General features: G+C 44.8%; 1 protein-coding gene across 5 annotated transcripts in view; it reads left to right on the top strand.

Moving 5' to 3' along the window:
- The window catches only part of DVL1 (dishevelled segment polarity protein 1), a 48,241-nt gene extending 35,602 nt beyond the window's left edge, over nucleotides 1–12,639 (top strand). For 2 of the 5 annotated variants that reach the window (XM_015882134.3, XM_085509057.1), the window contains 8 exons: nucleotides 452–591; nucleotides 862–938; nucleotides 1,399–1,466; nucleotides 2,294–2,443; nucleotides 4,802–4,933; nucleotides 5,017–5,184; nucleotides 5,679–5,885; nucleotides 8,405–12,639. In XM_015882134.3, the coding sequence (XP_015737620.1) occupies nucleotides 452–591; nucleotides 862–938; nucleotides 1,399–1,466; nucleotides 2,294–2,443; nucleotides 4,802–4,933; nucleotides 5,017–5,184; nucleotides 5,679–5,885; nucleotides 8,405–8,820 (1,358 nt within the window). In that variant the 3' untranslated portion in view covers nucleotides 8,821–12,639. Of the gene's footprint in view, nucleotides 1–451; nucleotides 592–861; nucleotides 939–1,398; nucleotides 1,467–2,293; nucleotides 2,444–4,801; nucleotides 4,934–5,016; nucleotides 5,185–5,678; nucleotides 5,886–6,945; nucleotides 6,993–8,404 lie in introns of all 5 variants that reach the window. The other 3 variants (XM_015882135.3, XM_085509058.1, XM_015882137.3) reach the window with 2 other exon arrangements.
- The last annotated feature ends 247 nt before the right edge of the window (nucleotides 12,640–12,886 follow it).

Below are 12,886 nucleotides of genomic sequence, written 5' to 3'. Positions count from 1 at the left end.
TTGAAAGAAATCCTTTTAGACTGAAGGGAAAGGCAGCTCGGATGGCAGCTCTGACAGTGCCTGGGTTCACAGTCCAGCACTGGATAATAGGAGCCATTTGCACCAGCAGCTCAGTGTTCTTCCTGAGAGACCTGGGGAAGGAGCTGGAGCTCTGGACCCAGAGTATGGAGTTGTGCTTGTATTTCTAGACTATGTTATTTCCCTTGATGTTTTTTTAACATAACTTTTCAGTGTCTTGTATGAAAAGGTGATGCATTTAGCACCTTTTCCCCTGCTGTTTGTCCCTGAACCTGGCAGGCAAACTTATCTCAGTTTACCCTGCTGGGGTATTAGGGTAGATGTGAATCAAATGCAGCCCCGCCGACATGTTCTTCACTATCATTTCAATCAATTTGTTTGCTTTCTCTTTTTTTCTATCTCCCTCCCCACCCTCCACTTTGTACCTGTATAGAAAAGTATAACTTCCTGGGAATCAGCATTGTAGGACAAAGCAATGACCGGGGTGATGGTGGCATATACATTGGCTCTATTATGAAAGGAGGGGCTGTGGCAGCAGATGGACGAATTGAACCAGGAGACATGCTTCTGCAGGTTGGTCCGTGTCCAGAAACGTGCAATGCTCTCTTTCACATTGATGGTTTCAGCTCCAGATCCACAAAGCTGGTAAACAATCAGCAGAATTCATCCATACTCAGAGAAATAGGGGACAAAAAAAGTGTTATCATTTAAATCTGTGGATCTCTGGGGACTCTGTCTGATAGTCGATGTGCTCTGAGAAACAATATTTCTGTCTAAATAACTAAGATGGCTTTACCATTCCTATTGCTAAGCCTGATGGCTGTTTTTTTGGTGTCATTTCAGGTGAATGACGTCAATTTTGAGAACATGAGCAATGATGATGCAGTACGGGTTTTACGGGAAATAGTCTCCAAGCCAGGGTAAGCATCTTAACAAATCTGCTTGTCCCCTGCACTCGTTATTGGTGTTGAGCAAAACCTCACAGAAATCAACATTTTGATCTGAATAAACAACTGGTGTGGCTGCTGGTTTCAACTCTGAGCTCCTCGGTGTGAGTGATGAGACTGGTTTCAATGTACCAGCCAAAGCCAACACAAACTGGGAGTTGCCTGGTTTCAGTAGCACTGTTTGTTTATGGAAAGAAAGTCTGAATGTCTTGGGATCTGATCATTCAACAGATTTCACCAGCAGTGCCATGATATACGGGAAACAGAAACTCATCTGATACTGTCTGTACTGAAAATGCTTTAACGAGCATCTCAAAAACCTTCTCAGAATATACTTGATAGGAATAAGTTTGTTTGACAGAGTTCACTGTGATTGTTACAACTTCTTTGGGGGAAGCTGAGTCTCTCCCTTACCCGTTTTCTTTCTTCCTAGACCTATTAGCCTAACGGTAGCCAAATGTTGGGATCCCACTCCCAGGAGTTATTTCACCATCCCCAGGGGTGAGTACACATAGAGATGCTCTTTGCCGAGTTCCTGTGGAACCATCAAGATCCAGAATGTTCTCAGCTCTCTTGGCATCTGATTTCCTTTCCCTGCAAGTTCCATGCTTCTATTTTCAAGTTTGGATGTGTTGTTTTAGAGGCTTAAGATGCTCTTTTTGAGACTGTATTGCCCATTGATTTCATGGGAGTTTTTCTTTTCATTCACATGACTTTGGGTTAAGCTCTTAGCCTTTTGCTGGCTTAACCTTTTAATTGATAGAAGATTTGGGGGGAAAATAGGCTTAAGTGTTACAAATGCCTCATTTACCACATATGTGCTTGTTAGAATTAATTTCAATGGATTGTGTTTAAAATCTGAGGCAAGGCATGGAGTAAAATATACACAAACACTGTTGAAAACGATGTAGTTAACAGTTCTGATTTAATAAATAGCTCAGTGGCTATAAAGGGTTTATGTTATGTGACAAACACAGCTTCCTCCTGCTGGTGAGTGCTGTGCTTAAGATAGCGAAGCCAGCGTGTTAGCAGTCCTTCTAAGCTTGATAACTTGTTTCCCATGAGTGAAAATGCTTCCCAGATGCAAAAATACTATGGTTGCAGGAACAGGGCTAACATGGTTACATCCTGTGAGGCTGATGTAGCCATTCCTAGACTAAACCAAATACTGCTGGCAAGGTGCTTTCGGTTCCCTTCTGCTGAGGCTGTCTCAGTTGTGAGAACAGAATGGAAGGACTTATTTAGATCCTGCTGTTTACTGCAAATTGGATTCCATTTGACTCATTCATATATATATGTATTTTCTTCCTTTTCTGATTGTTTTGCAGCTGAACCAGTGAGGCCAATTGACCCTGCAGCGTGGATCTCTCATACCACAGCCATGACGGGAGCGTACCCCCGTTACGGTATGAGCCCCTCCATGAGCATCACCACATCTACCAGCTCCTCACTAACAAGCTCAATTCCCGATTCGGAAAGTAAGTCACACTGCGGCCAGCACAGGGCAGGCATCTTCTGCTCGGGGCCAGCAGTGCAGAGCTGTGTACAAAGCCGACCCCAGCCACAAGCACCATGAAAACGACAGCCATCACAGAGCTCTTGAATGTTTTCTTAAGTTTGTAATTCCTAAGGGGAGCAAAAAGCCTTTTTCTAAAGGTCAGAAATGAATGCAGCTGTGTTTTGCCAGGGTTCACGAGCAGGAAGAAGTGGCTTGTGGTCCCTTTTAAAGTCTCATGGCAGGCCCCCAGCTTTGTGCCTGCAGGTGAACGTGAGGGCTTCCTCTTTGAATTCTTCTTGTTTTCTTTAGGAACTTTAATCATTTCCTTCAGATAAATGTCTCTGGGTACTGAAGAATCATTTAGAAGATCTTCAGTGGTAGTTATGTAGCTTTCTTTTATACTTTTTTATCCTCTTGGAATTTATTGAACCAGGAAAAACAAACAAACAGGGTAAATGTCCTTCAGTTTAGGGTTCAGCCTTCTTTCCTGTTTCATCTATATGGGGCAGTCTCCAATATCATCTCATCCATGTAACCAACAAGATGTATTTAAAAAGGAAAAAGCCCAAACATACAAACCAACCCTTTGAGGACTTAAAAAGATCAATGTGTGATATCAGTGATTAAGAACAGGCTTTCCTGGGTAAAGGCTGAAACACAGAAGTTGTTTTTACAGGGCCCAGCTCAGTCCTATTGGACTGCATAGGTGAATGCCTCTTTTCTCATTCCCTCTCTCTGATTTTACAAGTGGATTTGTACCCAGAGTTACACCTCACCTTCTATTGAAAAAGAGGTTATTCTTTTTGTAGATGTAGCTCAGTGGCTCTTTAGACAGCGGGCAGCACCACTGAAGGGACGTCTGCAGTAGAAAGCAAGTGGACCACTTACATGATGCTTAATCTTGAGGTGTGTTTTCAGCCTCCCAGGTACTAAAGGTTGCTGGAATCAATGTATCTGATGACTGCTGTCCAACAAGAGTCTGTTACACTTCTTTCTTTCCTCTTGAATTGTTCATGTATCATGTGCCTTGACGTATAGCAATGTGATTGGGAAGCGTGGAATGCAGATACCCTCTCAATGATACTTTTAAAATAAAGGTTATTTGGAAGCAGAACCACGTTTCAGGAGACAGCTTCTCATTTCTATGCCAGGTGACTTTCCTGGGTGCAAGAAGGGCTTTCCTATGACCTTCTGTTTAGCACCACTTCCCTCATGTCAGTCCCACTGAGCACAGCAGGCAGCACCACAGGGTTGTAAGGGCAGAGAGCACCTGTCCTGTGGGCCTCCCTGCCAGGAAAGACAAAGCTGGGGAGGAAGGGAAGATGAGAGGAAAAGCAAGAGAGAAATAGTGCATTTATATCTCAATGTTCGTGTCTGCATAGCAGAAAATACTGCTGATGGTTTAGTTAGTGATGTTCTTTGCAGGCAGGTTGCAGGTCTCCAAGAAGAAATGATTCGTTGCTCCCCTCGTTGGTATTGAATATTGATTTTTATATGTATTGCTTTCTTTTCCCCCAATGAAGATGTTGCTTTTTGCTACTAACCAAACTAACTTCAAGCAAAAGCAAATGTTAGTGTTTATTCGCTTGATAAGTATTGAAGTTGCATGCATGGATGGCATTGGATATTTTCACGAGTATCAGCAGTGCACGCACTGAAAGAAGCATTCTCAGTTTTCATTGTTTCATGCCTGTTGTACCTTATATCAACGTTCTGAGTTGCTGGGAAAGAGCAAACTTGGTTCCCATGTGCTTTGGAAAGGTGGGTGATGGGGGGGCTGGGAGGAGGGAGGGGAGGAGGGTTCTGAATTCCTCTTGTAGGAAGGTGTGAAGTGCCAGCACGGAGCAGATGTGCTGGATGTGAGTTTCCTAGGAGTGAGAAGATGGGAGCAGGAAGTAGAATTGGGTGCTGCATCCTAAAAAAATAGTCCTGTTGTATATAGAGAAGTTGATGGAATTCTATGCAGTAAGGACAAGGCAAAGGTTAAGGAATAAGCTGGAAAACCTCTACAGAGGTTGAATTGAAAAGCTGTGATCATGGAACTCCTTGTGTTCTATCTTGGATAAACCTTATTGAGATGTGGATTGAAACAGTGCAGAGCTGATGGGTGAACTGAAGACCTGTGGGGACTTGGCATGGCAGTGACTGAATTGATTGCACTGAGCACAGTCTCTCCAAGAACTGCCATGAAAGCTTTAATTTATGCCACTGATTGGGTGAAATAGGGAACTTTTCTATCTGGTTTTGCATTGGTGAAGCTGTATCTTGAAATGTTTCATCCAACCCTTTTCAGACTGTGTTCATTTCAAAGAAGCATGTAACCTTCTTTTGCTTTTAGAATTAGAAGAATCTCCCTTAACTGTGAAGAGTGACATGGCTACTATTGTCAAGGTCATGCAGCTTCCAGACTCAGGCCTTGAAATCCGGGACAGGATGTGGTTAAAAATTACCATCTCCAATGCAGTAATAGGTAAGTACAGCTGGTTCTTAACCACTGCCTGTTGTAACTTGATTTGGATGTTCCTGAGTCTCCCATACCCGTTCTCATTTTAGGAGCAGATGTTGTTGACTGGCTTTACACGCACGTGGAAGGCTTCAAAGACCGACGGGAGGCAAGGAAGTATGCCAGCAGCATGTTAAAACACGGCTACCTCAGGCACACTGTGAACAAAATCACCTTCTCAGAGCAGTGCTATTATGTCTTTGGAGACCTCTGTGGCAGTAAGTTCTACGTCTGTGAAGGGCAAAGCTGCAGGTGTGTTATCTCTGCTGTGCTCACAGGATGCGCAGAGGAGAACCCTGCGGAATTTGACAATTTGAGCATTTCAGATCAGGCCATTACACTGGAGTTGCATGACGCGTGGTTAATTTTCCTGTTAGACCAGCAATTAGAGCATTTGGAAAAGAATGGACTTGTTGCACTGGGGCTCAAGGAAGCAGGGTTAATTTCTGGAGATGCCAAAGACTTCCTGCTTGTTATTCATGCTGTTTCTAGTCTGTAAAATGAGAATTATTTCCCCCTGACTTGGAGAAATGCTGGAGAGGTACCTTGGTGCTCAGTGGTAAATATCCCTATCTGCCCTACCACGTGTGATAATTTGAGTGAACCATCACAACCGTGTCCCTCCCGGGCACACCAAGTGCATAAGCCATTACTGATAATCAAGAGTCAGCTATATAAGGGAAGAGTACAATCTTTATCCTTTCTTTTCCAGATATGGCTGCACTGAACCTCAACAATGGTTCTAGCGGAGCCTCTGATCAAGATACCCTTGCTCCACTTCCACATCCTGCTGCTCCCTGGCCGCTAGGCCAAGGATACCCCTATCAGTATCCTCTGCCCCCTCCGTGTTTTCCACCAGCATACCAAGACCCAGGCTTTAGCTACGGTAGTGGCAGCGCAGGGAGCCAGCAAAGTGAAGGTAAGCTGGTCAATCTGGTATGTATTCCTATGGCCACCATTACCCCTGACCATTTGCTTGAGTTCCTTAGTACTGTTTGTGCTCTTGTCTTGTGGTTTCCTGTGCTTACTTGCATGGATTTGGTGTGACTGCACGCGATCAAAACCGTTTTTGTATGTGATGGAGTGGGTTAGCCTTTCAGCTCTGTATTGATACTGCCAGCAGTGTTTGATCCAAGTCAGTGCCACGTACTGTTTGTGGTTGTGCTGTAGTTCTGTTCCAAACACAGAACGCCAATGGGGAACTAGAGCCAAACTGTTTATGACATGGGCATCTGGACTTTGCCTTACCAAACAGCACCACACAGTCAACTACTGCTTGAATAACATTAATCAGGCCAACATTAACAACTCAGTTGTCCCCCCTGTTAAAACAGATTAAAAAGTATTGACCCTTTTCAGAGGTCAGAGCCATTACCAACAATGTGGGCTGCAGTCGCTTGATATATTGCTGGAAATGAGGCCATTGGGTTGCTGGTGGAACAGGGATTAGGACCAAGTGATCGATGCAGTCACTCTTTTTGCTTGGGTGAGACAAGTGTGAGGTGACCAGCAAGGAGGTTACAGGGCTGAAACACTGCTCACAGGGAGGAGAGTCTGTCTGGTGATATGAGATAGGGGGGAAAAAAAAGGATAGTGCTGCATGGATTAAAAACCTGACCTCCTCCTTTTCTGCTGTAGGATCGTTTTGCCATTCATGTTGAAATCTTAGTAAGTAAAAAATTACATTTTATGGCTGTACCGACAGGGTCCCACTGCTTTCTGTTGGGATGCTTTATAAATCACTTCCAAATTGGGTTTTGCTTTCTTGGCGGCTGGTTAGATCTCTGCTGCTGGAACAGGAAAGGTGTGGTATTTCATCCATGCACCTGTGCTAGTGGCTAAGAGAGCCCTGTGGAAGGCACCAAGAGTGTTGAAATTAAAAGAGTTCTCAACTCTTTCCTTGTTCTTCATTTGGAAACTACACTGCTGTGTTGTTTCTTACTTTATAACTGTTATTCCCTTGTTTTGTTCTGAGCAAGCATTAGACTGAAGGATTCATAGAGGAATGGCTGACTCTAGGGGATTGGTAAGCTTCAAATGCCTCCATGATAATAATGACTTCACAGCATGACCATTTAGACTCCTGTGACCCAAATGTTTAGCTGTGTTTTTCCTTTTATTTTTGTCTCGACGCACGATAGTCCAACAGTGTGACATGAGCATACCAAGCTGTTTGCCCTCCCCCCCTTGTGATTGTGCTGCAGCAGCCATGAGAGAAGGGCATCATCAAATAGCTTGCAGCCAGCTCAAATGGGAAAGCCCTACCACCAGTGTTTTCACCACCCTTCATAGAAACAAAGAAATCCCAGCTTTTAATTAAGCCTGGTGTTTGTCCATTGGGACTTTACATATCTACCAGTGCCCTACAGGAGCTGATTGGCTGAAAGATATTTGGTCACTCTATGTGGATAAAATGGGGTTTCTTGTGTTCTCTGCTTATATGTCTTGTTAGTTCGTAGCTGGTAAATGTCACTTTGCACCAAGAGACAAAAGGAGATGTCATTCAGAGTGCCAAGCTGGTCTTTATTGTGCTGGTTTAGATCCTTCCTGGCAGGAAGACAGTCTTGCACTGGGAGCTTTGGCTTAAGTCATAATACTCTCTAAATTGCAGGAACTTAATGAAGTACCGTGTTGGTTTCTTGTTAGTTTGTTATGGTTTTTTTTTAAGGCTAATTGATTTAGAATTGTCTCCTGACATCTGTCCTATCTCTGATGGTAATAGAGCGCACCTTCAACTTTCCTTCTGAATCAGTTCCAAAGCTTAGCAAAGCTTATACGTAGCAACAGCTCAGCTTACGTACCAGCAGCAGCCCTTTGTTTTCCTGAGCTGATTTACTGGCCTCTGCTGGGAACATCCTTCATGTTCCTGATTCCTTATAGAGCAGCTCAATAAATAACTCCAACAATGAAACAGTATAGCAATGAATTTTACAAGAGCCTACCTACTGAATGCAACAGAAGGACTTCAGTTAACCTCAGGAGGTTCAGCCTTGAGCAGCAGTCTGCCCGGGTGGTACAGAAGTCAAATGAGTTTCCTTTTGAGTAAGGTTGTAAGTCAGGATTCAGCTGAACCTCATTTGCTTGTGGGTTAAAACCCAAATGCCTGCTTCTTCCTTTGGTTTCAGCTGCTCCCCTCTCTGGGCAGCGAGGAGGTGGCGGAGCTGAAGGCCTCCAGCCCTGCTTGTGAGCGAGCTGCTGCTTTCACTGTGTGAGCTCTGTAGGTGTCTCCGTGTTCCTGTGCATGGCACAGCCTCGTCTGCTTCATTCTGCCATCTGTCACTGCTAAATCCCATAAGCCACCGAAAGCACGCTCAGGCCTTATCATTATTATTGCCATCACACCAGAGGTGGATTGGTGGCTTTGGTAGGAGCTGATGATGGAACCAAGCTAATTCTGCTTTTCCACTTGTCCTTTTATTCCGCTTTGCCGGCCTTTAGGAAGCAAAAGCAGCGGCTCGAACCGAAGCAACAGCGAGAACAGCAGGAGGGCTCTTGGCAGAGAGAAGGACCGCAAGTCGGCGGGCAGTGGCAGCGAGTCCGAGCACACTGCATGCAGCGGTGGCACCGGCACAGCGCGGAGGGAGAGGCCTGTCAGCCAGCTCAGCCACCGCAGCCACGTCTCTGCCACACACAGCGAGAGGAGCCACCACAGCCATCATTCTTATGGGCCTCCAGGTGTCCCACCCCTCTACAACCTCCCCAAGCTGGGCTCGAAAGTCTACGGGACGAGCGGACCCCCTGGAGGGCCCCCGGTGAGAGAACTGAGCTCTGTTCCTCCGGAGCTGACGGGGAGCCGGCAATCCTTCCAGAAGGCCATGGGCAACCCTTGTGAATTCTTTGTCGACATCATGTGAGAGAGGAAGTGCCTTCAGACTCTGCTTTGGGGAGGGCCGGGGTGGATCGTTTTGGGGCCGGGTGGGAAATGTGGTCATTGTCAGACACTTAAGGGAAGAAACTTGTCTGTTTTGCATGTCACGCCTTCCCAGTTTGCAACGATGTGTTGCAGAAAAACCAACAAAACAAAGCAAAACCCCCACAAAACAACCACAAAAACACACCCACCGATGCCTGGGATTGTTCAATATCAGCAAGTCGATGGCGTTCTTCTCTTTATCCTCCCGTTTTTCTTTCTTCCCCCCCCTCTTGTTTTTTGATTGTGGTCGGCTGGTGTATATTCACATCTTATTGAGCTTTGGTAATCGTGGCACCTACTTTCAGTGCAATTAGTGTATCTTTCGGGCTGATTCGAGGACTTCTTATTTCACGTGACTTCTGAATTTCCAGTAATGCATAACGGCACTTTTATTTTCTTGTGCTTTTTCCTCCTGCAAGGAAAAGCAGACGATTGTTGGCTGGTATCTGTGATACTGCCTCGTAATGCTGGTGCTTGGATGCATCAGTCGGCACTAAGCAGCTGCAGCACCTGCAAGTACAGACAACGCATGGAATGGAGCAGGCACAGACCAGTTCCCAGCTGAAAGCCAAGTTGTGACTGCCTTCTACTGCCTAGAGAGTGTAAATCCATCGTCTTTTTACTTCAGATGTTGGTTATTCTGTGGAGGAAATGGTGGAATCTTGCTGCTGTATGAGCTCCTTGTGCAGAACTTGTAATGTTAGTGCATTCAGTTTCATGGTAGGGACTTTGGAGCTGTAGTCTTTTCCTGGGCATTTTGGTCACCTCGCTGCTGACAGATGTCTGGGGTGTTTTTCTGCCTATAATTTGCACTTGCTTGTTTTAAAAGTTCTCTCCACAGGAATAGAACGATTGCTGCAGCCTGATCCTGTTAGCATAGCTGCAGCTTTTCCCTCTGGAAGGGACGTATTCAAGCACAGACATAGAGAAATCCTGGCTCCCACTGGGACGTGGCTTTTCATTTTGACCACCTCTCCTTCTGCTCTTCATTTCTGAGCAGTATCTTTCCCCTTTTGTTTGTCCTCCCCATCTTAATCTCTGCTTTGAAATAGAAACCTGGAGATACCCAACCCCAGTTGATGAGTTACTCACAGGAGCATGCCCTGAACACCAATGGGAGTTAGCTGTTAGCAGAGAGGTGAGAGCAGTCCCTAAGTGGTACATTGAATGAGTCCTTATGCCTGACCCTGCTAAAACTCCTGCTGGGAGCTTTCACTTAAGCAACTGTTTCCAGCAGCTTTCAGGACAGGGGCTTTAAAATCAGTCTTTGCTGTATATAAGCCTTTCAATTTTTAACTGATGAGAAGCTTCTTTTTATTATCTTCCATGCTTTATGGGATGGTGTGACTATCCAGTGTGAGCATCAGAAGTGAACACATCTTCCTCACTAAGCACATGCAGTTTGTGTTCCTTTCTCACCCTGGACAGCTGCTCCTCAAGCTCTTCATTTTGCACGTAGTTCATTCTGATGGATTTTTATGGCTTCTTATGGCAGATCTGTGTGCAAACATCCATCCTTTGTACAAAAGCCAAGTCCAGATTCCAAATGTTGTTAAGCACAAAGTGGATTCTCACTTTCCAAAGGAAGCTTTTAGGAAGCAATCACTGAGACCAGGAACCCGGATTACATTGGAACCAGCTGAGTGGCTTTGGACTGCTTCTTTTAGGAACCTCCCTAAAGCCATAAGGCAGCTTTACAGTGGTGCCTCCTTCATAACCCATCTGATGGGCTGCTCTTGGTGGCAGACTTAGCGATGGCTCATTCAGAAGAATGGCACTTCCTAATGCTTGGCTGTGCAGCAGCGTCCTTTCTTCCCTTTCCTCCTCCTATAAAAGCAGCAAAGGCACTAATTAAACCAAGTAAACCATTTGGAGAAATTGACATTGAAAGCAATGAGATAAATCAGGGTAATATAAATGAATGCTTCTCCTATGTCTGCAGGAGAATGCTGTTAAGGAGTCTGACAATCACTGGTGGTTCTGCTTTTAAATTGAGTGTAACTTATCCAGGCTCTTATATGCTAGGATTTCTCTTTGTTTAAAGGCAGAACGTGCAGGGCTGGAGGAAAAGACTGTCCTTAAATACTGTCAGAATGGACAGCAACCAGGGGCTGAGCTTTCACCTATGGAAGAATTGTATTTAATTTCCTCAAGAGCTGCGGCTTTCACGCTTGCTGGGATTTGGGTTTTATTTCCCCTTCTTGTTGTTGTGCTGTTGGCAGAAACTGCTCTGTGTCTTGCTGGTCTTTGCTGCGATGTTGAAATGACTGTGTTAATTACTTCTGTGTCTGTGGGTCGCTCTGGAACGAGGCTGGAGGTGCATGTAGAGGTGTGGGAGAGCATTTCTCTGCTGAGGAACCCGGCCTGAAAGCTTCACCCATGGATCAGAATGGCTCTGAGCGCAATGATGGGTTTGCTGGCCGGTTGGCAGCACATAGAGCTGGGAAATGTCAATGACCATTTTGTCAACGGTGCAATATATAATGGCCACTGCACGTGAAAACAAAAGCTGACGCTCTCCCCCCTTGTAGCATACAGCTGCTTGGAGATAAAGGGAGGGTTGGCCTGAAACCTTGCTAGCACTTGATTTTCAGAAGTGATTGAAGGCAGAAGATTTCCCAAACCCTTGGCTTTCAATGCATGTGCATTTATCTTTGCAATAGAGGGGGCTGGGGCCTAACTGTGCAAGTTTCTCCTGTTGGGTACAGCACGAGGCGATGAGGTGCTGCTGATGCCAATGAAGCTACTTGTGATATTGGTGCTGTGCCAGGAGGAGGAAAGGTTGAAGCCTGGAGTCCTGCAGAACTGTCTTTTATCAGGGCATGGAATCGATATTGAAGTCAAATACCTGGCACTGGCTGAGCTCTAGAATGTATGACCCAGCCCCTCTGACTGCAGTGAGAAGCAGGGGAGGTTTTGCTGTATGAAACAACCCCACAACAGGAGCCTTAAATAGTTGATGTTTGTCTAATTCTGGAATTGAGATCTTCATCTGCCTTTGCCCTGCAGCTGGGCTTAGAATCACACATACCTGGAGGCAGCCTGGGACGAGGACTAAGAGGTATGTCTGGAACATCATAGGAAACTTGGAGAACACAGTTTGGGATGACATCTCCTATCCAAAGGAGGCAGGATCTGGGTTGGGCAGCGAAGCCACCCAATGTATTAACTCTGAAGAGTAACGCTGTTGGGAAGATAGTCTTAAAAGCACTGCTGTTGTCTTTTACCTCCCATTAACTAAATTGACTTTTCAAAGGTTACAGTCCCCTGGACACTTTACCCAAAGGTGTATTGGATGGCGAGCAATGATGCACAGACATTGACTTTTTGATATCATTTTTGTTCCGAGTGGGCAAATCCCATCTTGAGACTTGACAGCTCATGAGTCGATGTAATTGTTTCTTCTTTTGTTTTGTTTTGCATTTAACTGGATTGTAATAAGATTGATTTTAAAATTATTAATTCTAATCAGTGATTAGAAATACCTTGTAAAGAATTTTATGTACAGTAGAGGAACAAAGTTACATGATTTTAAATAATTGAAAACCCAGAGTTATCACCTCTTTTAGATTCGGTTCTACTCAAAGAGTGACCTCTTAATGGCATGGACTGCACTGTTCCTGTTAAATGTCTATTGCATAATGGAATTCTTTTTTTGTAGATATTGTATGAAAACCCAAGTGTCTGTATAGTTAATATATAGCTGCTTATGTGTAAATGCTATTTTAAACACTAAAAAGCTTTTAATTTTATGTGATAACCGCAGTGTATGTCTTCAGTTCTTCGCACTACTGCGCTGTCTGTAATTCAAGAAGAATGAAAAAGCATCTCAGCCTCTTTTTATTTTGTTTTCCAGTTACTTTTATTTCTCCCTCTCTGCAAAAGAAGAAACGTTCAGGAGCTGATGGGAGGCAGCCAGGAGCCCTGTTTTAACAGTGCTTGTAAAGCACCACAGCTTCAGGAGGCAGATTTTCCAGCTGGTAGAGATCCAGCAGAAAGGGAAAAAG

This window comes from Coturnix japonica, chromosome 9 (genome assembly GCF_054131305.1).
Source record: "Coturnix japonica strain WE chromosome 9, WE-NBRP24, whole genome shotgun sequence".
Lineage (NCBI taxonomy): Eukaryota > Metazoa > Chordata > Aves > Galliformes > Phasianidae > Coturnix > Coturnix japonica.
Note: the sequence above shows the minus strand (reverse complement) of the source record. Positions and strands in the feature narration are given on the sequence as shown.